Source organism: Drosophila albomicans, chromosome 3 (assembly GCF_009650485.2).
Source record: "Drosophila albomicans strain 15112-1751.03 chromosome 3, ASM965048v2, whole genome shotgun sequence".
NCBI classification, from domain to species: domain Eukaryota; kingdom Metazoa; phylum Arthropoda; class Insecta; order Diptera; family Drosophilidae; genus Drosophila; species Drosophila albomicans.
The window spans coordinates 26,565,229-26,592,480 of NC_047629.2; the positions used below are offsets into that span (position 1 = coordinate 26,565,229).

Here is a 27,252-nt window from a genome sequence, read left to right on the forward strand (position 1 = left end):
ATAAAAATCTTCAAGTCAGAAGACGAAAACGGCAACTCGAGCTTCACAACAACCGGACAACACAGCACACAACAACAACAGCAAGCAAAAAGAAAGAAGACGAAGCCAAAGCCAAAGTCATGAACAACAGGCAACGGCAACATTGGACATTTATGGATATTGAAGCTTATAGACAGACAGGCCGATGGAACTCTGATGGGATTGAAAGGGGAGAGGGAGAGAGGGGGCGAGCGGGGCGAGCGGGGCATGTAAAATGCTCTCTGTATTGCTATTGTTGGAGCGAAGACGAAGAAACCTGTTTCTGGTTTGTTGCTTTGCGGTCAGAATGGGAAAATGGTTTTGTTCAGACGTGTGTGTGTGTGTGTGAGGTTTTTCTTATGGAAAAACTGCGGTCAGAGATGAACTGAAAGATGCTTGGCTAGCCATTGGTCAAGAGGTCAGCGACAACGAAAAGAAAAAACCTGAAACGAGGCAAAGTAATTTTCTAGCATGTCTCGAGGTCAGTTGACGAAGGACCCAAAATTCTACATTTATTTACGACTACAAATTTAATTAAATATATTTTATGTGACTGCTAGAAGAGGAGGAGGAAGCGAAGCAAAGTCAGCTTCTCAACCGCTATCATTTGATGGCGATAACTGGACGAAGTGTCGCATATAAATATGGCCAGCAAAATGGCACAAACAATTTTGTTGCACAAAGTGTCAGCAATTGTATGCAACAGAGCGGCAACAAAAAGGCAGCACGCGCCAAGAAAAATTGCAGAGAGCGAAATAAAAAAGTGAACCAGAAAGAGAGAGAAATAGTGTGGGAGACTGATGTGTGTGTGTGTGTGGCTCATGAGGAACGCCCCCAACTCTAGAGAACTGCCCATAAAGCAGTCACAAAGGTACTTGAGGAATTTCTTTGCCTGGTTAGCGAGTGCCTCCCGCTCTTTCACCCTTTCTCCATCTCTATCGCACCTTTATGCTGTGAGAAATTGTATTGTTATGTGCAGAATTTATACACGAACTGGGTTTATATTTATGCCAACGACTTTATATACACATACATATATTTCAAGCACTTTGCGTGCTTTATATTCTATTTGACTTTTGGGCGCCGTTGTAAAGTAAGAAATGTGCAGCCCCAACTTTATATATAGTTGTGCCTATCTTTAAGTTGTGAACCCTTCTTCAAACATGAAGAATTTGCTGCAGCCAATAGAGAAGATTACAAATTACAAATACACAAGTCATAAACTGACTGCGAGCGAGCGAACAAATTGGCAAAGAGGCGGCAAAAGCATCCTCATATAATAAAAAGATGGCATGGACTGGGAACCGGGAGATCCGGGGAGAATTGATGTCATTTCCAATGTAGAATTCCTGCTAGAACATGTGTCCAGACGCTGTACGTGCCCCGCTTGGCTGTCATTTGAGTCATCGGCATCGGCAATCGGTTGGATAAAATAAAAACTAAATAAATTATTGACATAATATTGCAAAGAGTCGAGTCGAGTTGAGGTCTCGCAGCATGATTCTCTGGCTGCTGTTGCAGTCGGTTATGACCGCAGTCGTAATTGATTTTCAAAGGGCTATTAGAGAGACAAACAGTGGAGAAACTTTGTCTCGTCGTCGTCTTATGTCAACTTGGGCAAATAAAATATAATTGTAATTGCAAAAGGACACAAGACGAAAGACGAAAGGCGAAAGACAAAAGATCAATAGGATAGACAGAGCAGACGAAAGAAGTTTCTACTGCTCTAAAGTTGCGCCACAGCAAAATAATAATCATAATATTGATGATGATAATGACGCTCACTGTGCCGAGAGATACAATTGTATCTGTATCTGTAGCTATAGCTGTTTGGCTGTCTGTTTTGCCGCATCTCTCAAGTGTGCGGCAAAACACTCGTTAAATGTGCCAAAGTAAGAAAATGTTCCTTCTACAAGTTGCACAACCTGCTGCCTGGTGACTGCTGCCTGCCGCATTCGTATTGATTTCAACGCTCTTTTTCAAGGGTTTTGTGTTTATGTCGCTTGCTTGTCCCACCGCACACCTCCTTGTCAACGCTCACGACTGCTTCTCTCTCTCTCTCTCTGTGTGTGTTTGTGTGTGTTTGTTGTCGAGTATTTATGCTAAGAGCTGTCAAACAAGTTGTAGTTACATTGATTACATGCCCCGGACACTGCAGCACTTTTTCCAGCCTTTTTACTGCTGCTGCTGCAACTATGAGAATAATTTCATTTTTCTTCTCGGGTTTTTTTTTTTGGTGTGTGTGCAGTGTAATATGATTGCATTACTTAGTTGGTTCAGCAGCTGGCGATGGCAACTAGGGAATTGCAATTGCTAATGCGTATTGCGTATGCCAACTGGGAATTGATAAAGGCAGGTGAGGGAGCGGGGAGGAGGGAAGCAACTCCTTGCTTGTACTCACTTTGTAATGGGAGTTTTAAGAGATTATCAGTTTACATACCTGCAAATAGAGAGAGAGAGAGAGAGAGAATGTAAGAAAAACATCAGTTAGTTGGCATTTAGTTTCGACTCGAGAGTCCTTAGCAAGTTACCCAATCTGCCGGGCAACCAATCATGAAAGCATTACACACACACACTCACCCACGCACACACACACACACACACACACTTGGAGGAGAAAGACACCCAATTTGGTGCACCAATTATTTTGCACAACAAACAAGTTTTGGAGCAACTATTTGAAGCAATTTGCGGACTGCAGTCTGCAACATGCATCAAATTGCAAAAACACACATTAAAACACCATTAGAGCAGAAAACTTTTCCCTCAGTCCGTCTCTCCTCTCTCTCTCTCTCTTCCTCCCTGTGCAGAGTAAACTTCATTACACGAAATGCGCCCACGCCTTCAGACTGAAGACCCTGGCGACTCGCTGCAGATAATGCCAGTCGATAGCATGATAATAAAGGTAGAGAGTAGCCCGTTCGAAACACATACAACACACAACAAGAGGCAGCCATAACAGTTTCTGTGTTTTTTTTTGCCAGGCCGTTTTCACCAATTTCCAATATACGCAGACACGCAATTTTCGCCCTCGTCGCCAACGCACGAAACGCGCAAGGTAATGAGAAGACATCGTGAAGGGGGGAGGAGAGGGAAGTGTGAAGGGGGGAAAGTGTATATAGAGGTGCTTGGTACGCGTTGTCGCCACGAACCCAAACTCAAACCCAAACCAAGTCACCTAAGGCCATTATATGGGTTTTCATTTTCATAGTTTTCTTTCTTTTTCTGCTTGCTCCTTTTTCTCCATTTTGCCAGCTTTGTTTCCCTCCACACACACACACACACACATTTGTGCATCGCCACAAAAATCCTTTGCACAAAACACGCACATCGCCAATGGTCCCCCCTTTTGTTGCCGGAGACTCAGTCAAAGCCTAGGCAACACCCACACATGACTCTCGTTTATCTGGCACGCATATGAGTAGCGAGCGAAAAAAGTGTGAGAGAATGTATTCACGAAGTCTCCAACGTTGGTAAGGCAACTGAAACCTCCTCGCTGGGGTAACAAAATACAGTCAATAAATTGTGCCAAAGGCATTATGAAAAGTGTTTTTCTCTCTCCCCCAGCTTTTCAAAATGACCTGATTGTGCACGCTCCAAAGATCGCTATATGAATATACATATATGTATATATCTTTCGGCTCTTAGAGCGGTTTTATTTTGCTATCTTAGTCAGTTCTCCCACAACCGTTTTAAGCACACTTGCGAGCCAATTAGAGAGCTAATGTGAGTGCGTCTTCGACATGGCAGATAACCTTCATGCTACACATGTAAGTGACTTGTCATTAAAATTGAAACTTCAGGTCATTTTATGGCCCGGCGGAACGAGCTTGTTGTTTTGAGCATAAAAATGTCTAAAGTAGCCAAAGAGAGAGAGAGAGAGAGAGAGACACAAGCCAATGCATAGATAAACTCAAAATACTAAGCGGCAACGCAAAAGCGACTTTCCGGCCTCATCAAGTCTCAACCTTTCCAGGCACGTACCACAAAAAAACCAGTAATACAGTTGAATGTACTCGAAAAGAAGATACTCAGTATTAATTCCACAAGCAAAATAAATTAATGTGTAACAAAAGTAACTCTTCTCTCTCTACTCGCTATGAGTATAAACGAAATACTAAAGATTTCCAACTAAACATTAAAACCAAAATACTAAATACTACCAATTAAATACTGCAACTAAAATAATACTAAATACTACCAACAAAATACTAATAATACGATATACCAATAGAATAATATGATATACCAATTGCTATCAATTAAATACTAAAACTAAAATAATACTTAATACCAAATATTACTGAAACAATAATAATACTAATACTGCCAATAAATACTAAAACTTAAAAGAAACAAAAATACCAAGTACTATTCTTTAAATACTAAAACTAAAATAATACTTAATACCAAGTACTACCAAATAAATACTACAACTGAAATAATACTAAATACCAAGTAAAACCTTGCAAATACTAAAATTAAAATAATACTAAATACCAAATAAAACCAAGCAAATATTAAAATTCAAAATATGGCTAATTGAGATACCATAATCATGCAAAAAAAACCTTCACAATAGATCTTGTGGAACAGTCAACTAAAATATTATTCGACTGATGAAGCTTCTATTACTAAGTACATACAATTGACAATTATTATACCCTATCTGAAGGCCAGTTACAAAGGGTACTTAAGCACAATCGAAAAAGTTGAACGACACTAAAGCGCAGCACAGGAAAAATTAAATTTTTTTATTTTGTTATTTTTTGTTTTTGTGGTAATCGACATTGCGTTGAACGCACATAAAAATTAAAATAAATACAGCACTTACGACTGAAACGGTAGAGGGAAAAACTTAAAAAGCCATAAAGAAGAAGATGCGGAAGAGGAATGAGAGACAGAAAGAGAGAGAGAGAGATTGGAGTGAGGGAGAGGGCAATGTAACGAATGGAATGTTGTGCGTCTCCTTCAAGGCGTCACGTAGGTGGAAGAAAAACTGAAAAGCGAACTCAAGAGTCGTCGGTTGGACCATGTAGCAATAATATGGCCAAGAATTATGAGACACGCCGAATGGCGACAGGCAAATGGCTGCTAAATTGCATAGAAGAAAGAAATAGACAGAGATGGAGAGAGCGAGAGATATATGAAGGAAAATTGCTGGAACCGTTGTGTTTTTGTTTATAATAAATTAAGTGAAATCTATTACAATTTTCGCTAATATGTGAAGCGCGTGGGTTGCTGCAAGCGAATTCGTTTGTCCGTCTTTGTACAGCAACAATCGATTGCAATCTGCTTTGCTTGTTAAATTACAAGACAGAGACAGAGACAGAGAGAGAGAGAGATCAAGGCACACAACCCGTTTGGCCTTATGCCTTGTCGTAGTCTTGGTCTTGGTTTTGGTCTTGGGCTGCCTGTTTGCCAATTTTGTTGTTTGGCATTTTTGCCAACGTTCGACTGTTTCGCTGGAAAAGCCTTGTTTGGGCCTCAACCTCTCAGTCGCTGTCGAAGTCGCAGTTTTAGCCCAAAACAGCAAAGCTGCGTTCGGGCCAATAAGCTGATGCCACACAAAGAAAAAAAAGAGATGAGAAGAGAAGAGACGGGTGGGAAGGGAAGGGAAGGGAAAAAATCGCTGGATTTTCTTGGCAACGCTTTTTGGGAAATTGCGTTTCTTGCCGCAGTTTAGTGGACTTCTCTTCTCCCTTCGCTTTCCCTCTCTCAATCTCATGTGTAGTTTGCCTTAAGCTGTACAGTGCTTTTTGATTACGGCTCTCTGGCAAAAGGGTAGCTCTCCATGTATGTGTTTGTTCTGTATCTATGTGAATGCTATTTGTGCGTATGTGTGGGTTGCATTGTGCGAGTTACGAGCTGGCCAAATGACTTTTTGCCCAAACAACATTTCGTACGTTAAGAATAATAGCTTCGCATTCTACTTGAATGTTTGTATTTTTTTTCATTACGTCATAAAGCCTCTCGATTGAGCTGTGTTATCAAAATGCTGCGATCTCAGTTCGAAATTATCTAATCGATCTTTAGCTGCCCTCGCTCTCTCTCAGAGTGCATCTCTCACACAATCTTTGAGTTCATTGCAGCTCATTAAAACGTCTGCAAAGCGTTTTTTCGCCAGTTTTATTTTCACTTTGAGGCAACCCACGTCGGTTGCATGCCACTTGCCCCATGCCCGCTAATGAAGTGTTATTTCATCTTTATTTTTTTGTGATATTATTTCTGCCTGCAACTCGCAACTTGAACTCCTCCTCCTCTTCCTCTCGCTTTATAAATTGCTCAATCCAACACCGCACCTTAAATGTGAAGATGCTGCAGCCTTGGCTTGGGCAACGACATCGCTGTTGATTGCTGTTGTTGTTGCTGTGTTGTGTTGGGTGCAGCACACGCAAACAGAGGATCGACTTGGGGACTGACGACACCTACGCATTCAAAAGCAAATTACAGCTGTGTATTTTTCCCTTTTTTCTCTCTTCTTGCTTTCACTCAACGTGCTAACTATGTGTAGCTGCTGCCGCAATTAAAGCAAATAGTATGCCGAGTCTTGCCACAAACTCAACTCGAGTTGAGTCTAAGACAAAACAGGCAATTTTCGCTCATCAGCGACAAAAGCGACAACGCCCACAAGCTGCATCGACTACACAAAAACTACTACGAAAAAAATTGAGCAACATGACAACGTTGACATGCGACATTAAAAGACAAAGTAGAGTTTGCTTGGCGTTTGGCTCCGGCTCTGGGTCTGGGTTTGGGTCCTTGGCCCATTGCGTGCCTATCAAGTCGCGATTCTTGAGAGAGAGAAATGTTCGCAACACACGCAAAAAATCGCAGCGCATTAAAATCTGTGCGCGTGCGTGCAGCAAAAAAAAAGGGGGCAAGAGGCTGGCACATTCATGTTATCAAATAACGTTGCAAATGCCTCGTTTGCCGACACAAATTGCCAGCCACAAGAGAGAGAGAGAAAGAGAGAGACTGAGAGTAAGAGAGGGAGGCAGAGATAACGTGGCGAAGCAATGAAAGTCGCGCCAGGCAATTTAAATAAATAATTAATTCCCCTCAATTAAGCACAGTGTTGCAAGGGCAGTGTGTCGAGTCTTGCCTCAACCGCTGACCGTTTGTTCCATTTGCCATTTGCCCAGTGAACCGAACCGGTTGCAAGACAATGCGTCGGCTGAGCTGAGCTGAGCTTTTCCACGCTTTTCCATTGATTATTGATTCGCATGAAATTAACAAATTATGTACGCATTCAGTTCACTGCCTCAGCCGCAAATATAGTATATATATATGATATGATGATATGTATATTCACAATCCTTTTGCAACAATCTTCAGTCGCATCTTTTTATGCAAAGCACAATTCTGCGCTCAGATTTTCGCTCCGAGATTTTCGCTAGATTGCCAAGAAGCCTGTCAAGGCGATTCTCTTCAGGATCTGCTTCCAACTTCATCAACTCGTATGACGCTTCTTTTTTTTTTTTTTTTGATTTTGGTTGCTGTCCGTGACTGTCTGCCTTGCTGCCTATCTTCTGCTCAACTCCTCCTTTTGCCTCTTGCCTTTGGCTCCTACTTGCGGCTAATTTTAAATTCACTGCACGCAACAGTCGCCGCCGTTTAGTTTAGTTATATATACTGTATTTTTGTTTTCTTGCTTCATTCCGCCTTCGTCTTGGCCTTTTGTTGCCATGTTTTTTATGCTGCCCAACTCCTTTTTCTTCTTGCTCCATAAATTCTCCAAAAACTATTTATGCTGCACATAGTTTTTTTCTTCTTTTTTTTTGCATAGCTCGCACTAATTATGCAGCTGGATTTCAGTCCCCGCCCCAACTCCAACTCCATCTACTGCTCAATTCCAATTCCAATCTCAGTCTGAGACTCAGTTGTTGGCCAGGCCAGGATGTATGCGCGTGGGAGGTTTGGTTGCCTCATAGCCCTTGGCTATAATTCATGGCGCGCGGCGTCGCTGTTTTGAAATTGAAAGAAAATAATTATGAGGCAGCGGAAATTGAATTTCTTATTACAGCCGGCCGCATGGAGGACTTTCAGCCCCCTGTCAGGATCTGGCCCTCTCGCTTTCTCAATTGCTTCGCGCAAGTGCTGGCAAATTAATTAAAATCCATAAAGTCGCCCTAGAGTCCGGGGGCCAATTTCACAGTCATTGCGACTGCGACTGCGACTTCAATTCCAGTTTTAGCTACGTTCTCTCTCACACAGTTGGGTCATAGGTCAAGGTCTGGTCTCTGCCACTTAATATGTATTGTATTCTGATTTATCGAGGGGCGTGTCACTTGCTGGCTGGCTTGGCTGCCTGCTCGCCATGCATATTTCATTAGAGACAAGGCCAGGCAAAAGTCGGAGCAGGGCAAAATCTTTTGCATATTGAACTCCCTTTTTTCTTTTTTAGTTTTGACTCTCTTGGCACTTGGCACAATATTTCTGTCTACGCTTCCACTTCGAGCATCGAACTCATTAGTATTTTACATTTTTCAATTTCAGCTTCGGCTTTGGCTTTGGTACAAAACTGCAAAAGGGGCCCAGCCCCCAAAAATAGCGCCCTTCACACCTAGACGACGCGTTTTGGCTCCCTTCCTACACTGCACACAAAATCGCTTGGGGCACCGCGTCTCGACCACAAATTACAAATTGAAAGTAGTTTGTATCTGCTGCCGCTGCTGCTGCTGCTGTAAAAATGCAGTTTGCTGCTGCCTTTGCCCCTGGGCTGGGCACAATTTTTGGTGAAGAGAGTGAGAGAGGGAAATGAGCGTGCAGCATGTTATGCACTTTTCCTGCGGCTACCGAAAATACAAGCCAACAAAAAAACTAAAATGTGTATACGAAAGATACAGATACAAAGATACAAGGGAAACTTCTAAGTGGCCGAAGCATAAGAAGGCAGCCTAAGAGCTAAACTGGGCACTTGAACCGACGCGTTGTAGAACCTGTTGTTGTTGTCGGTTGCTCTTCGAATCGTTGTTGTTGTTGTTGTTGTCTTTGTCTGCGTTTGCGTCTTGAAAACTTCTTGTTGAGTTCGACTATTGTTTCATTCATGCAGCTGCTTTTGGGTTTTGGGATGCTGGCTGCCCTTCAAGTTATTGTGTTGTTTTTTTGGCTGCCTGCCCAAAAGATTTCGTCGTGTCTCTGCTGTCTAGCCCAGAGGTAAGTTGTGTGATGTGAAACGAGGAGCGAGGAGGGAGGAGGCAGCGGCGACTGGTGGAGCATGTCTAACGCTAACCCATAATTTTGTGCTGGGCTCGAGAGAAAATGTGGAAGCAACAAGACTGCTGCGAGCTACAAGTATGTAAAACTCCTTCGACAACGAATGATTATCGTTCTCAGGTTTTTTTTTCTCTCCCAGTTTTTTTTGGGGAAAGGTAAGCCGAAGCTTGAACTCGTATGAATACGAATACTTGTCTGCTTGGACTCGCTTAATTGATGCTAGTTTGTCTATCCCCAACCCCCCTCCACCGAATGCGACTTCCGTCTGCAGTGTTATTTATTAGTACTGTTTGAGCTCATCAGTTAAGTCCGAGAGATACATTTGTATCTTCTCGCTGCTGTTGCTAATCCTTTTTGGTCTAAATACGGCATTAGGCGGCAGGCATACAGAAATAGAGCTATAACTCTATAGAGCAGGGGGCGCTCATATATCACATGGGCCAAAACCTCAAGCAGCTGCGATGACAACAATTTTCGGATGGGGGAAAATGCGGAGAAACGGGATTAGTGGCCAGCTTGCTTGGCTGACTGACAAGAACAGGCCAAAAGTTGCTGTGGCTGCATCTCTAAATGATTATTAATTGCAGCGCTTAAATTTATGCTCACGAGTACCCGAAACTTCCCCTCAGACCCCACGCATTTGTATTCCCCTAACTCTACGTGCTACAAATGACTAATTCATTGCGTCTATTATGTCTTTGTCTATTTTTAGCAGCCGCATTTGTATATAGACATTTTGTCATTTCATTTCACTTCAATCATTTGTCCATGAGCAGCGCTCGATAACAATCAGCAGATCCGCTTTTTTTGCTACCTGCAGCGGATCAAGGAGCGAGACCTCGGACTCTTTGTTCCTGTGTAGGTTTGTCTAAATATTTGGACAATTTATTGTCATTTTGTTTTCATATCGAATTCAATGATCTGCTATTTAATATGTAAGGAATGTTTTTTTGAATGCATTTTTCAGACCCACGCATTATACCACAAAGAAGGAGCCTAGAGAGAAATGTGGTGTCAACATACCTGCAAGTAGAAGAAGAATAAAAAAATTATGATTAATACACAGTTTCGCTTGAATTATGTAAATTATGTAAAGTAGAAGTTCATCTTGTCTGCAAGATTAATAACTTCCTGGGATTCCTTAAAAGTTGCCAAATGAAATTACCGCAGCAACTGTCATTTTGATAGCATTTTGGCTACGCAATAAAAGTAATAACAAACTGCAATAGCAACAAAAACAACAACAACAACAACATCAGCAATCACTATGCCAAGATACAACAATAGAAAAAGTAACGACGTTTTTGTTAAATTAAAACTTTATGAGGCATTAAATGGTCAACAACAAAGCAAAATTGCCAAAACGAAAAAAAGAAAAGGAAAAGAAACAAAAATGAAAATAATAATAATAATAATAAAGAAGGGAATAGGGAGGAAGTTGCAAGAGAAGAAGTTGTGCGTTCAATAGCATCAAGTTAAAAGTCATTAAGCCCGCCGACAACAAGAACAACAACAACAGCAACAACAACAATAAACTGTCTCAGTTTGTCTCGCTCTCGCTCTCGCTGCTCTTTTATTCCCGACTCTGGAGTCTGGCTCCCTCGCGGAATGACAGTCGGGCACAGGTCATTAGACCCACGGCGTCTAAATTGCATTATCAACGCCAATAACGGGACACGAGCAGAGTTGCCAACCTCCCTCCCTCTCTTCCTCTACACGCTACTTTTGCTGGTAGTAGCAGTAGCATCATAAAAATGTCATTATTTGTCAACGCCATCAACATATCGTATTTGTAGTCGAGTCTATTGTAGCCAGCCGTAGGGGTGGCAACCCTACTGCCCAAAAAATCGGGGTGTGAACATATGGCCAGCCACAGCAGCTATAGCTACTGGCTAGCAATCTTTTGTGCCAAAAACTGCAATTAATTATTTTTTATTAAGTGTTCACTAGCTGCATCAAAAACGTGGGGAGGGTTTTTCTCGGCTTTAGGGTTTAGGGTTGTAGGTTGGGCTGTGTCTCTGTGTCTCTGCGGAGGGCTGCTGATAATCGCTAAATTTGTTAAGTATTATCGACTGCCATTGCACATTTAATTATGAAGACATGTGGCGACGACTACGCTGACGACAGTTGTGGCTAATGACATTAGACCCGGGCTTTAGGACTCTGGACAACTCTGGTCGTCGAATCCAATGGCAACGCATCCAGACCGGAAACCCAACACATAATCCGTGGCATTTGCGGCCGAGTGTTCAGCATTAGAAGCATAGTCTCTCTCTCTCTCTCTATCTATCTCTCTGTCTAGCTCTCTAACAACCCCTTCGGAGTGAGCGGGTTGCGGTTTTGTTCTGTGGAAATTTGATGCGGATAGAAATATGCAAAATATTACAAAAATTGTTGGCTAGCAAAAATACATAGAGGGAGAGAGGGTTGCCTTTAAAAGTTTGGCCAAGCGCCGCATGTGTGCAGACATTTTGATGTACAATTTTTTTAAAGCAAGTTGCAAGAGGGAGAAAAAAAGGGGGAGGAGAATGGGATGCGAGAAATCGGTGAGTGACGTTGACATTTTGCATTGTGTCAGTTGTTGACTTGCAGCCACAGCAGCGTGCAACAGCAACAACAATGAGCAATGTTTGTTTTGTATGCTTAACTTCGCTTTTTCAACATTTTTCTTATGACTTGACAGCAGCTAAGAGGAGGGAGAGGGAGCAACAATTGGATCCCCCTTTGTCTTAGCTGCTCATTTGCGCAATGCGAATCCTTGGCATTTCATAATTTAGATACCCAAATGGAGGCGACCCCCAATTGTCTGGAAAAAAACAACAGATTGTTTGGCACATGACCCAGTTCACTAGAGAAATGTTGGCAAGTCAAGGAATTTCACTAGTATACAGTCATTGTACAGAGAGATTTTCAACACGTTCTTCAACAAATTCTACTAGAAATTTTAGCTCTACTTTTTCTTTTAATACCACTTTATCTACTTCTTAAATTTTTCTCCTTCAGCTGCTGCAAATGTGCTGCTGACATTAAAAAATGGTTTTTCCTCACTTTGAGATTGAAAGGCAACCCTGGCAGGGGTTACCTGCTGCACTACCAAGAACTTTGACAAGCCGTGACCAATGCATTCGGCACTCAGCTCATCAAAGCAGTGAACGAAAATCGACACACAGAAACTGAAAGCGTTGCGCTCACAAGTTTCGAATATGATTATGAATATATATGAATATGAGTGATTAACCAATACGAATTGATTGTCTACACTCAATCCACACAGAGATAGAGACAGAGACAGAGGCACTTATCCTTGTGCGGGAGGCGACTTGTCTCTCAGTTGCTTGTCAGTTTTTTTTTTTCTTTTTTAGCTGCCAGCTGCTGAATGTTTCTTCTCTCCCATATTACTTTATTTTATTTTTTGTTGTTGCTTGTTTTTGTGTTCTGTGGTTATTTTGTTATTTTTGCCTGGGTGCTGGCTGTCAGAACTGACAAACGCAAATGATTTATGTGTGTTTGCATGCGTGTAAATGTCATTAGGCCGCTGTTCAAAAAAAAAAAAAAATGCTGCAGGAATAAAAAAAAAAAATGTAGGGAAAGGCAACGCAGACTCCTCGCGATGTGCTGTGTGCATCGATTTGCTGTCTTTGACTTTGCCATTGCAAAACTGTTGACATTTGTTGTTGTAGTTCTTGCCCCTCGCATCCCCCTCGATCCACGCACGCACGCACGACTTGCCCCAAGAGCAGTCGCAGTCACAGTCGCAACAACAACAACTATCGACCAGATTTGACATTAAATAATGAGTTATGCCGCTGACGGCTGAGAATTTGCAACATGCCAGTTTCGGAGGAGCTCCTCCTCAAGTTGGAGTTGGAACTGAAACTGGAAAAATCGGCGTGGGTTGAAGTTCGCTTCGAATCACTTTTCGAGTGGGCGTTGTGCGTGCCACAAATTCGACTGCTGCCTGGGAATTAGTCATCACTGAATTCTCTTTCTATTAATATGTAGTTCGTTATGTTTCTTTTCTCTGCTTTTTTTTGCATGCCAATTCATCATCTGCTTTGACTTTGCATCTGTTTCCTTTTTGCCATTTCCACTTGGCTGCGTTTTCCCTACTCACATGTTTATAGTTTGCCTCTCCCCCCCCCCCCCCCCAACCAAAATATCTTGCCCCATATATTCAGCTACTTTAGTTCTGTTTTGTTTTTTTTTTCGCTTTCGTTAGATGTTGATGGCCACTTAATGCGTTTGCTACCCACATCACATGGGTGGCTCCTCCTCGCTCCTCGTGCATCTTCATCAACAGCAACTGTCAGTCGTCCATCAGACAGACAGCTAAATACAGCAATGTGCAAAAAGAAATTAACATTCTGTGGCGCCTGCGCGCAGCTCCACAACCAGCAACTTGGCTTGACTGAATGTCTAATTAAGTTGCCGCTGTTGCAGTTGCAATTGTCTGACTGAGGTGTGCAACTTGCTGTCGCAGTTTTAAATTGCCAGTTGGCGGCGCAGTCGCATTAAGCGCATAATATTTGCTTTTATTAAACGCTTTTTGCTGCCGCAAGAGACGCCTCCAAGTTGAGAAACCGGCTACTGTTTCGCTGTTGTTCACTGTCTAATAGCAACAATTGTTGTTGTAGTTGCTGCTGTTGTTGTCAGGGGGTCGGGCCACATGTGTTCGTGTTGACAGCTTGGCATATATATTTTGTAGCCTTCTTGTTTTTGGGTGCAGACTGACTGCAACTATTTATTCGCATATTTCTGCACTTTTTTGTTTCTCTCTTTACTGTAAAGTTTAGTTGACTTTGCCTAAAACGTTGCTCGAAGGCAACGCAGCTAACAACAACCAAAAGGCAGCTGCATCTGCGTGTAATTGCCTCAAGTTGATGTTGTTAACAAGCATCTCTTGCATTATTTTGTTTTTGCAATTGAAAAAAACAGACTTGGCTTTGGAATTAAGCAATCTTTCTTGGTTGTTATGCAAGTCGAGTGTGTGTGTGTGTGTGTGCGTTGCATGCCCAATTGTGATGTAAAGTGTTAAGTGTGACAACCATCAAATTGTCGATAATTATCTAACAAGTTGATGAGGAAAATTTCTTTGTCAAAAAAGGTAATTTATTTTAAAGTCAATTTAGATATATTTACAATCGTTCAGTGTGACCAGACTACTAATTAATTGAGTAGGATTGGTCACAATTTTCTTAATAAAAAATAAACTACAGAATTGAATTACTTAAACAAAAGGCAATCCAATCACTATTTATTACATGATTTTTAAAGATTGTGCCCCGATTTAACCGCATTTACAATTGTTCAGTGTGACCAGCCTTCCCTAGTTTAGTGCTAATTAATTAAGCAGGCTTGGCCACACCTTTTGAAATTTCCTTTATTGTAATAAGCAAAAGTTACTTAGCGTTTTCCTATAAAAACCGAAAACACATCAACTTTAACAATGAGCATTCCAGCTGGCGATGTGGAGCGTGGCAAGAAGCTGTTTATGCAACGCTGCGCCATGTGCCACACCATCGAGGCTGGCGGCAAGCACAAAATGGGACCCAATCTGCATGGTTTAATCGGTCGCCAAACGGGCAAGGCGCCAGGATTTCCATACACTGAAGCCAACAAAGCCAAAGGCATCATTTGGAACGAGGACACATTGTTCGAGTATCTGGAGAATCCCAAGCGTTATATACCCGGCACCAAGATGATTTTTGCGGGACTTAAGCAGCCCGGTAGAAGGAGTGATATAATTGCATTTTTAAAGACGGCAAGCAAATGAATACAACGATTAATTAATGCTAAAAAGATATGTAATAATGTGAGTTTAGTTGGGAGATAATTCAGTTTATAATTTGATGGGAAATGAACATGAAATTAAGTTGTCCTCAGTTGTGTGTTCCCCTTTAGTTCGTTGCTTTGCCTCAATTATACGATAATTTACAGCTGAATGTAATTCATATTAGTTGCTTTTGTTGTTGTTGTTGTTGTCAAGTTAATGTCCTTTGCATAAGCGCACGTCTGTCGCGTTTTCATATCCTTTTTATATGCCTTAACACATTTAATTAACAAAGCAATTAAGCAGAGAGAAATGTCAAACCGAGAGAAAGCAAACCAAAGAAGAAAAGCATTTTAATTTAATTTATATTGTGCGAGGGTGTATGTGTGTGTGTGTCTCAGTGTGTGTGTGTGTGAATGTGGCAACACTTTTGTCATTCGCCTTGGCGAGCTCAACTGCTCTGGCGTTGTTATTGCAAAATAATGCGTTGCAGTCAGTTGAGTGTGCGAATGGGATGCAAAATGGACGAAGGACTCGACTCGGCCGTGATGACATTTTTATTGCTGACAACAAACAATAACAGCACATCTATAGCTCTAGCTCTTTCACTCGCTCTTTCGGTTCTTCGCGCAGTCCCCGCTCAAAACAAAAGGCAAATTTATGCATAGCAAAGAATTTTTTAATTAAATTTTACACACAAACGCACAAGCTGTGTGCTGAAGTTGAAGCTGAAGCTGAAGCTGTGTGCTGAAGAATCAACTTATTTTCTTTTTTGGGTGAAACATTTTAAAACTTTTTCGGCAAAGCAATCAAGGAACTCATCTTAAGCGACAGACGGAGAAACGGAGAAGAGCTCTGTTGAGGGACGTCAACAATTTTGAACACTTCATCGGATTACAATTCTGTGTCGGCCTCCCTTTGAGGCAACGCCTTACAAAGCGATCTGTCACTTTTGACACTTAACAACACTCGAAACGCATCGCATCGCAACGGAACCAATGATCAGCCTTGTGAGGGGTGTTAATTAACTTCACTCACAGAACATAAATCAAAAATTCGCTTGAATTTCTCTCGTGTGCGTCGCAAGTCGCAAGTCAAGCGCAAAAATGCATTCAATGTGCTGTTCGTAATGTCAACATCATGAGGTATTGCGTTATAAAATGCAGCATCATTTTGTGAAGCAACATCGATCATGACAGCAATAAAAGCACAACGAGGGAACGAGGGAAAGACTGACACAATTTGAATGTCAACTTCTCAAAATGGAACCCAACCCCGAATTAATAATAATTCTTTCTGACATTACATTACACCCTCTCCCTCTCCCTCTCTCCAACTCTTTCGCTTTGTATCTGGCTGCTGTCCATGTGTAACTGTTTAACCCTACTATATGTATCTGATGCCCCACCCTAAACGTCGCTTCTCGTGTTGTTTAAGTTGCTCTTTAAGCAACGATCAATCATAAAAATAAAAAAATAAAAAAACAGTACAGAACAAACAAAAAAGCATTTCATGTACCATGCAGATTCGAACATATTTCACGATTCTCTTGTTCGTTATTATTATTATTTCTTGAGCTTTGCCGAGTGTGGGGGCACTTTTGACATTTTAAATACTGGTGGTGTGTGCACACTCGTTATTCTTAATGTGATACGTTATTTTTGTGGATGCGACAGCTTGTTAAAAAAATACCCAAAAATAAAAAAAAAACAAAGAATATATAGCAAAATTTGTGAGGGTTTCATTTACCAACTTTAGTGCTCATAAATCAATGACGAAATCTTTATTGTTTGTTAGCGAGCAAATCAAATCAACTTGAACAATTAATTACACTATTTCATAAGTTATTAATGGTGATGAAACGGAGTTCTATAAACGGAAAGATTATTATTTAAATGAGGGCTTTAGCCTTAAGGCGATATTTGCACAGCTCTGTACGAATCATCAATGAAAATATTATTTTCCCACATCATAGCAAACGTTGCAACCTGCAAACATGAAATGCGAGTCGAGCAATGCGTAAAAAGACGAGGGGAGGGGAGGGGAGACTGAAATTATAAGTGAATTAAAGCGCGGCATGACGAAGCCTCCAGACAGGTAAACCAGTCAAGCTCCACTCGATGTTGGAATGGAGTCGAAGCCAGTTCAAGTGTTTTGTGCTATGCCAGGGTACAGTTAGTTGGTCGTGGTCGTGTGGAGTCGCCGGTTCAAGCGTTAAGGTCAATCAACAGACAGAAAGAGAGAAGGAGATGAGGGAGAGAGAGAGAGAGCGAGAGCAATTCTCGAGGCGAGGCAAGTTTAAAATTCTATTTGCTGCACAGCGGCAATTTAGCAGCTTATGGCAACCAGCAGCGTTTGCAACTGAAAGAGAGAAACAGTTTTGGGTGAGTGTGGGTGTGAGAGGAAGTAGTAGTGTATGCTGATGTTATTCCACGGCTGCTGCTGCTGCAAGACTAACTGCTGGGTAATCACATGCGGTGCAGCTTAAGCGTTGCCAAGGCAGCCACAAAATCCAGCTCAGCTCAGATGCATCTCCAGCTGCCATCGCGTCGACATCGTGTGCCATCAATGGAGTCTGCATAGCCAAGCAGGATAAACTGCATTTCCATCCACTCCCACTCCTCCCCCTTTCTCTTTCCCTTCCCCTTCCACGTGCAACTTCACTCGCACTGTTGCCGAAAAGTCTGATGTATGACTTGAGATAAACTGCAAGATTGCTTTCTGTTGGCAGCTATACTCTACACTTGGGCATCGGCGACTTAATGTTTGAAATGATTTTAGTGTACTAAGGATTAATAGAGACTTTCCTTTGGGTTTTCTTTGTCAACTTATTTCTCTTCCGAGTATTTACATTTCTTAAAAACTCAGCTAAAAGAATCCATCCATTCATCCATCCACCCATCTAGCTCATATTTATAGCAGAAGCTATTATGATCATAGCAAACTCTAGCAAACACTAGCATAGTGTTGAATAAGGCTAACCTTTCGAGATTTAGTAATGAATTATGAATGAATTAACACTGATCTTATAGTTGTAGTAATGAATTAAATGAAAATGTTGGAAAATGTTCAACTTTTCTATATAAATCAATAGTTTAGTAATGAATAATATGCAAACTATCATTTTGAGTGCTACCATTATTATCTAGTTATAATACATTTTTGTAATATTCCTAATATTATAACTTTACGATATTCAGAATAATATTCTAAGCCATCTATCAACATTTTATTACTTTCATACATAAGCCAACCACAAAATCTTTGCTTGTACTATAGTAATCGAAATATATTTGGCAGTTAAGTTCGTTAAAGCAGTGTTGCACAACGACATGTCAGTGTTGGCAGGCGCTTCATTATGGTAGCTCATCAACTGGCTGCAGCGCATCATTCATGGCAACTGTGGCATGCCACACACAATGCCAAACATATGTGCCCCCCTCTTTTTTTTCGCAAATGTGAATGACAAGAACTTAGCTAGACAGCTAGATTCCCTGTATACTATATATACGTGGAGCATTTGTTGCTTTTTGTGTGCCACTTTCTGCGTCGCATATATCACGCAACTCAACCCGAAAATGCAGGAGAACTAACAGAGCTGCCAGTTTGCCATTCGGTTTTCGTGAGCTGCATGTGGATGAAAATGATGATGATGATGATGATGAAGCTGATGATGATGCTGCCCCATCTCCAACTCCAACTCGAAGTTCTTCTACTCAAAGTCTGTGTGTGCCCAAGGCCCAGTCATGGCTGCTTTTGGCTGATGATCCCATGCGCAGTTTTCAAGAGGCAACAACATCAAGGTTAATAGCTGGAAGAGTGCGCTTTTTAGTTGCTGCTTGCAACAACTGCTGCTGCTGCTGCTGATGCTGTTGCTGTGGCAGCTCCTGCTTGGAAATGTACACCGCTTTACCGTTGTGCTAAACATTTAAGCAGCTCATTTCCTAGGAAATCATCGAAATGGGCACACAGACGACGATGTCTATTTTTGGGCTAATGATGCGCTTTGGCTTTGGCCAGAGCTCAAGAGCATCGTTTGGGTTCGGATTTGCTCGCAGATGAAAGAGAGACAGAGCGAGAGAGAGAGAGCGAACGATGGTGCTATCAAATGTGGCATCAACCGCGGCAGCAGCGACTGCAAAAGCCACTCGATGTCCATCATTCATTTAGCCCCATGTACGAGCCATGTTTATGTTTATTGACTGTTATGGACATGAGTCACAGTTAGACGACAATGACAACGACAACGGCAACGACGACGACGACGCGATTTTAACGGAAGTGTTACAATGAGACATTACGAAGAGGCCCTCGATAGCTGCTCAGCTGTCCCTCGGCTGCCAGTTCCATGATGTCCAAGGCCCATTACCATTGCCCTGTCAGTGTCAGTCTCTCTCTCTCTCTCTCTCTGTCTCTTCCTTTCTCTCTTCTTCCCTGTGTGTGTGTGTGGACTCGGGTTATTTGCTTAAGTGCAAATATGAGCAACTATTTGCTAAATGACAGTTATTGCTGATTAGCTGTCAGACATTTTGACAGCATGAAGAATGATTCGCAATTTTCGCAGAAGCAAACCTGACTCGACCTCCTTCTCAACGATTCCTTGAGTCGAGTCGAGTTCAAGTCCGCCTGCAGTTAATGATGTAGCATATGGTTAATTAGAACATTAGTCTCTTCGGTTGCTTGCGACTGCAACTTGGCCAGTAAAAGCAACTTTAAATCATTAGCCACGACTAAGTAGGAGAGAGCTGTCAAAGCCTGCTGCCTGCTGCCTGCTGAGGGCTAAGTGCTTTTGCGAATGGGTTAATGTGAAGACTCTGAACAAGCTGCGAGTTTCTAATAAGTTAATTGCGCCAATTGATCGATAGGCTGCATCGTCCTCAGACTCAACTCCAAGTTGGGTGTTCTAAGCTTAACAAGCTGCCCAAAAATAGAGCCGAAAATTACGCATGTCTAAGCCAAAGCACACACAAATTATGAAGCAACTACAAAAAGTACAGAAACTAGGCAGGAGGCAATAAAAAGCAATCACTTTGTAACCGAAAACGTTTCGAGGCCCAAAGGCTGAATCTGAAAAGAAAGAAAGAAGCTGGAGTCCAGGTCTAAATCGTGTGTACCTGTGCCGATCCCTGCTCGCTGCTAAAAATTAAATATGGCCAAAAGCGGCAGCAGAGAACGAGTTGCAATCGTTTGTGGTGCCTTCTTGCTCTTTTGCTATTTCGCCTTATAAGGTCGCGCACATAAATAAGCACAGCGAATATAGTATAGACAATATATATTGCAAGCTGGACTTGGGCATCGACAGCAACAGCGACTTCGACTGCGGCAGCAACAAAAGCTGCAGCACAGCGGAGCACAGCACCACATCAACAATTTGAACAATCAACTGATGAGAAAAGGAAATGAAAAGTCAACATAGGCCACAATACAAGAGGCAAGAGGCAAGAAGCAAAGAGCTAAGCCGGCTGGCAACATACAGAATGCAGACAAAAGCCGTGGAAAAGTGCGCATTAATGTGGATGCCACAAGGGGAGTGGAGATGGAGATGGAAGTGGAGGTGGAGGCTAGGCCAACTGACATTAGCTGACCGCAAAAGGCCTTTGGCTCAGTCCAATTGAGGCGCAACGAGCAGTTGAAATTAAAATTACTTGAGCGCAGAGAGAGATTAGAAAACTTTGCGAGGCACAAATTTAAAAACAAATTGTAGTTAGAGATAAACAAGCGAGCTGAAAGATTATTAGAATTACGTAGCTAATTGATGGGGAAAGAAAGTTCTTCTTCGCTTTTCATTTCACATGCTTTGAGACCTGCGATCTTCAATCGATCGATCGCTGGCATCGATACTACACATTCATTGCTGCATCGTTTCGATTTTGTGGCGTGCTATTAAATTGTAAATTGCTTGAGCAGCGCTGCCGCTGCGGCTGCAACAAACGTGTCTGAATGTCGTATTCCACTTTACTTCACTCCCCTTCCCAACTCTTCTCTTCTCTGTCTCCTTTGGCACATTGCCTGCAACGCATCGTGAATCGTGTGCAATTTGCTCAGGTCCAGCCCCGCCGATCTGTCCCAAACTCAACTCGATCCAGCTTAACCACTTTTGCTGAAGCTTTTCGCTGATTGTCGTCTCTCTCTCTGTCGTCTATTGCTGGACCAGTCTCGTTCCTCTTCGGCTAATCAATTTTAGCTCGATTCTCGATTGTGTCTCTGCTGCTGTTTATCAACGCTTTATTACACTGACGTTTTGTCAATTTGATTGCTTTTGATTTAACTTTGTTTTTTTCTCTTCTCTTATTTTCTTTTGTTGTAGTTTTATTTTTAGTTGACAGCTTGTGCCGGAGCATTTTAAGCGCTTTAATGCAGAGAGACCTTGAATTGTCTCGTCGTTGCGTCTCTTGAATGTTTACTGTAGTTAATGGCTGTCTGTTTAATTGCTTCGCTGTAACAGTTTGTGTTCAATTTGATGCCTCACCTTAAATGGTCACTTCGATCGTTGTCGATGGCGACGGCGGGCGGCACTTTCAATTTTTTTTTTCAGTTTTTATTTTCAACTATTTCACTTTCATATGCCGTCACTCTATTATTATTATAAGAGTTGCTTTTGCTGTTATTGCACTTGATTTTTATGCAATCACCCGCCGGCTGTTATTTGGTGCAAATCAATAGCTTTTCCCATTTCATTTTATGCTCTCGAGCACAATTTCAATTTTGTTATTTTTTTTTTCTTTCTGGTTATGCTGCAGGTGAAATATGTTTTTCAATAAATTGCTTTTTTTTCTATTTTCAATTTGAAACGTTTGTTAGATAACCAAAAACTAGTTGTGTTTATGCCCAAAAATTGACTGTGAACATTTCCTGGAAGGGTTAATAAACGCAGCTGGCTCAATCATTTTTCACACGTCCTATTTAGTGTCAAATCTGAGCTGATCTATGCAAATTAAATGGTCATCCGATAAGCCACAAAAGAACTTTAAGAACTCGCTTGTGCTTTAATGTGCCATATATCATGGTCAAATCGCTCAACGATCGTCGCCGCTTGTTTTGTGTCGTCTCACATTTCACATGGCCTTTTCTCAATTCTCTCATCATTCTCTCCTCCAGCCGAAAGCATGTCAACTACCTGTGAGCACATCTGCCTTCAACAGTGATTGTGCCTTTCACTGGTTTGTCTGGTGTCGGTGCCAAATTGACAACTTTATTGCCTCTAAGTATGGTTAATGACCGAAAGCCAAAAAGCACAAAATTCTTGTCAACGAGCTGCGCAACCAAAGCGCAACCATTAACCAAACAACAAAATAATGTCAAATGTTTTTAATTGTTTCTTTCATATAACAAAAACTCCAATCGTCGAGATTTTGCGTGGGTTGCCAGTCGCTTTTGAGGGCAAACGCCTCTGCGGATTTCATTCTGTGAACAGGGAGATGAAGGAGGATCGCTTTGAAATGCGCCGCCAACAAAATATATGTATATGTATGTATATGAAATTGACTTTGGCATGGTCACAGCACACATGTGATGCCACAAAGAGACCAGAGACCAGAGACCAGGCCACTGATTAATATCTCACAAATTTCTGGCTCTTTGATGAATTATTTCTCAACTCACACTTCTTGGCCGCGATTTGTTCTGGCACCCGCGCCCCCGCCCCCGCCTCTGCATCCTCCTTGTACCACATAAATAAATAAAAAACAAAACTTAGCACAATTTCTCGTTTGCGTTGTGTTGTTGTTTGTTTTGCGTTTTGCGGTTGCTCGATTTTTATGGCTTGTTTAAATGCTTTTTGGCCTCGGTACATTTCGGTTCAATTTTGTTATTGTTTTGCTGTTCCTCTTGCTGTTGCTGTTGATTTTGCAGCAGTCTTTCTGGCAGTCTCTTTATGGCACTCAAAATTTATAAGCAAAGCTGATTGATTGAGTTATTCGCAATGCGCAATGAAGACAGAAAATAAACGTGTAAACAATTTATGCGAAGACGTTGCGTCGCCTCGTAGATTTATGTTTTGGATATTTTCCTTTCGGGGAACTTGCTTAAAATATATGCAGCTGATTTAAACATATGATTCGTAAACTCTTCTCTGTTCAATTCCATTAAATTCGGCCGACCTGCATTCCAATTGATTCGTTTATGAGAATTAATGACTCAAGTGGCGTAAATTTTCATCTAGGATGTGGGGCGATTATCTTCTACGTCTCTAGCATTAAGTGCAGCCCTCTCTTGCAGTTTGCCCCGAGCAATTTAATTTCCATTTAAGGCACCCAACACCATAAAACTCGCGACTTGGCCAAATGATTAATTAGTCTTTGGCTGCGTCGCTGTGGTCTTTGCTTTGCCGCTTTTGCGACTCTTCAAAACTGAATCCAAGTGATGCTTTAATAATCGCACACAAAACTTTTCCATTGTGCACTTTCGGTTCGAAACGTCAAATACTAAATCATATTTTTGTTGCTAATTGTTTGTCTCTTTTGTGTGTTGTGGCGCTTTCTACCAAATTAAACCTAAACTATGCTGCGCATCTTCTGGGAGCTCTAATTGCTTGGAACGGGATTAAGTTGTGACTCTCGTTGTTGATGTTCCCCAGCTGATCTCAAGACTATTGTATTGCAGTTACCTGGTACCCAGAGAAAGTGAAAGTTGCGATCACGCATTTGATAATTTTGCTTACTCCAAAGTACGAAAAAAAGACTTACGCTATGTGGGAGTAAGTTTTGAAAGCGTTACATACCTGCAAATAAAATAAAAAGAAATGTTGAGTTGAGTTGATATATAGAATATATAAATAAGCAAATATTAAAATAAAATTCCAAATAAATATGTAATTACATTTAATTTACATCGAAATTTATGTCAAATTTGCATGGTAATTTGTCGCAGCACTTTAAGGCCTGACCTAATGCCCTTTTAGGCATTTAGCGTGCCCCAATTAGAGTGTCAAAGCACTCACACAGCTCACGGCTTATTTAGGGTTGCCAATATTATTTAATTTTCATGGCTACCTCCCGCACTCTCCGCTCTAGGGGCGGCAACCGTCGTCAAACAGTTGCAGAAAACTGTCAAAAAATAAATATTGACATTGCGTTGTAATAACGCTGCATTAACGTTGCCCCTTAGCACCGTTATCGCGTCCGTTGGCCCAAAATGGCGACCAACGACGGAAATGAAAAAGCAAAGCTCAAAAACAAAGTCCGCATCGCGCATTCGCCATTTGCCATTCGCCAGTCGGCAGCCGAAAGCTTAATAATGTAAATTTCGCTCTAAGCTATTTCCAAAGACTAATGGTGCGTTTAGTTCGCAACCCTCCCCTCCCCCACACACACAAAAAAGGAAAAGCAGAAAAAACAACGCACACGTCACAAGGTATGCCGAAGGACGTCGCATGCGGAATGCGGCATGTGGCAGGGAAAATCATCACGAGCCGCAAGTTTGCGTGTCGCCAGCTGAAATGTCGTTTGCCGTTTGCTGAAACATTATTAAGCACCAAAGATTATGCAAAGAAAAACAAAGCAGGGGGAAAAACCAATATGGCCGCTGCAGAAAGAAGCAGAAATCGTTTTTAGGGGGCGAGTGGGGGGTGAAAGGAAAGCGTTTTGCGCGCTGCCTCATTATACGCTTGTGCAAACAACTTGAACAGTTTGTATAGCATCTTTTTAGGCGCATTTCAAGACCGGAAACGAGCTGCTCCACAAAAGCATACGTGTGGCAGCTTCCCTTCCGCGTTCCGAGTTCCCCGTTTGTTTTTATTGTGTTTTCTTTTGGGTGCATAAATTTGATTGCTGGAGACATTTTCAATTGACATTGAATTGATCGTCGGCGCAAGGAATACACAAGTTAGAAAGCGACAGTTGAGAATGCTCGACTGTGAGATACCCGAAAAAGGTATTAACCTTAAAATATACTGAAAAAATACTAAATTATACTTAAAGATATATTTTGGTGCGACGATATACTTTTAAGATGCTACTGGAAACGGTGTTATCGTCAAGGTATACTAATTTAATATACCGAAAAAATACTAAAACATACTAAAATTTCTATTTGGTATAATGAGCTAATTTTACATTTACGACGCTACCGAAAACGGTATTATACTATTATTTTACATAATTAATATGCTGAAAAAATACTAGAACATACCAAAAGTTCTATTTGGTATAATGAGTTACGTTTACATTTAGGATGTTAATGAAAATGGTATTAAACTTAAATTTTACCTTACATAATTAATATACTGGAAAAATACTGGAACATACCAAATTTCTATTTGGTATAATGATTAACTTTTACATTAAAGATATGCCATATATTGATTGTTTTACAATATAAGATTGCATCTTCTTATGAGGTCGAAGATGCTTTTTTTTTAGCTTCAAACAAAGAAAGCTACAATACTCTTCTTCTTTTATTGAAGTGTGTGTATAAAAAGCAAGTAAGTGCTATCTCACCTCGGTTAACTAATCGCTTGCTTTTGCCCCCCTTTAAAGCTTCCCCCGCTGTGTGACAATTGTGGGCGTTTTTCGTCTAACACGTTTCCTGTACTCTGTACTTCTCCCTCTCTCTTGACTAAGTGGCTGGCTGAGCGGATGTCCTGGGTATTATTATTTTTTTTTTTTATTAAAAATAAAAACAATAACGACTGTCACGCATTCCCCCCTGAGATATACGTATACGTATTACGTATGCGTTGAGTTTTGCAGCCCTTTTGCCTTGCTTTCATCTTTATGTCACCGCATCGATTTTCTTTTTACTTCTTTCCACTGGTTGTTTTTTTTTTTCGTGGCTTTGGCTTCGCATCTTCATCAGACTGCCACTTAAGAGTTTGCTCCTCCGCCTTGTATCTTCTGTCTTCGGTTTATACCCTTGGCTAAAATTGTTTGTTTGGGGATTTGCATGTTTTTGCACACGCTTCGTTCTGCATACACTTCCTCCCCTCTTGCTCTCCGCACACGCTGCTGTCCAACCCCGCTGTCTCTATTAGAAGTTAACGCATATTTATTGTCGGTTTTTGCACCTTGAGCCAGCGTTTTCATCTGTTTTCCACCTCCCCATCCCGATCTATGTTTGGCTTTTATGCTCCAATGGAAATGTTAATAAGCGTTTGTGTTTTGCTGTTTTTCTGCTTCAGCTTCTGTTTGGTTTGTCTTGTTTGTTTGTTGTTGTTGCCACCCCGCTGCAACAAAAGCCTTTAGCGCCTAAAATTAGACCTCGAGAAGAACTCAGAGCTCGACAACTCAATCAGCTTGATTAACATTTTACTTTCGTTCTCGTTTTCAGTCATAGTCTGAGTCTGATTCTGGTTCTCGGTCTCGGTCTGGGTCTAAGTCTCAGCCACTTGCTTAGCATTAACTGCCGTCGACGTCTCAAGTGTTTGAAGATGGCAGCAGGCATTGGAGGGCGGAGGATGGAGAAACGAGGGTGGATGAATGGCGATGAAGTGGCTTTTTGGAGAGCGCTGAGCCTGATTTCACTTTGGCCACAATGGATTTATTGTTTGCATTCACAGCACACAGACTTGTGCCGAGCTGTGTGCTAAAAGCCTCTCTACGACAGCCACCAGGAAGGAAGGACACGCTCCTCCTGATGGATAGGCAAAATGCCAGGCTAAGCAATTTCAAGTGCCATAGAACATAAACTTGATATAGCAACGACTGATCTCAGTTTTGTACCCATCATGACTCACAATCTATGGCAAGCGGGTGTAATTTGAAGCGCTTTAGCGTCTCTGGCAAGGTCAGGGATTGTGATGAAACACTAAAAAGCGTAAACAAGTGCAAGGTCCAAAAACAGAACTTGTGCTGAATGATGTCATCTCATTTCACACTTACCCAAAAACAAAATATAGTTGATCGCTGATTAATTAATCTTTGTCTTAAGTTCATCAAATTTGCACTTTTCGTTTGATGCATTAAATTGTGCTCAAAGTTCAAATTATTTAAAAACTTTTTAATAGCAATTTTGGCAACTTTAATAAACATTATATTGCCGTAGAAGTTTCACTTTCAAATGCTGCGCAAAAACTAAATTCTCAGCTCAGAAGCTGTGAATTATTAGCGATCCAAGCACGATCCTGCTGTGCTTGCAATCCACAATTGTCAAGTGTGGAACTCAAATGTGGAACTCAAGCTGTTCCTACAGCTGTTTTCTTTTGTGTTTTTTTATGATGCAACACAACATTAAAATATCAATTGCTGCGGCTCATTGAAAATTTTTAATGCGAATGGGGGGAAACAAAATCGATTTGGCCAAAACTTCAC

The 27,252-nt window shown here is 41.5% G+C and overlaps 2 protein-coding genes across 6 annotated transcripts in view; one reads left to right on the forward strand and one right to left on the reverse strand.

Annotated features, from left to right (window-relative positions):
• The window catches only part of LOC117567867 (teneurin-m), a 145,863-nt gene that overhangs the window by 97,302 nt on the left and 21,309 nt on the right, over nt 1–27,252 (reverse strand). The window lies entirely within an intron of this gene.
• LOC117567883 (cytochrome c-like) lies at nt 14,595–15,115 on the forward strand. Its single transcript, XM_034248156.2, has one exon. The coding sequence runs from the start codon at nt 14,684–14,686 to the stop codon at nt 15,008–15,010; it is 327 nt and encodes a 108-aa protein (XP_034104047.1). The 5' UTR covers nt 14,595–14,683; the 3' UTR covers nt 15,011–15,115.

What these genes read in the sequence shown, in the direction of transcription:
- LOC117567883 (XM_034248156.2), top strand. Translation starts at nt 14,684, where the DNA reads ATGAGCATTCCAGCTGGCGATGTGGAGCGTGGCAAGAAGCTGTTTATG.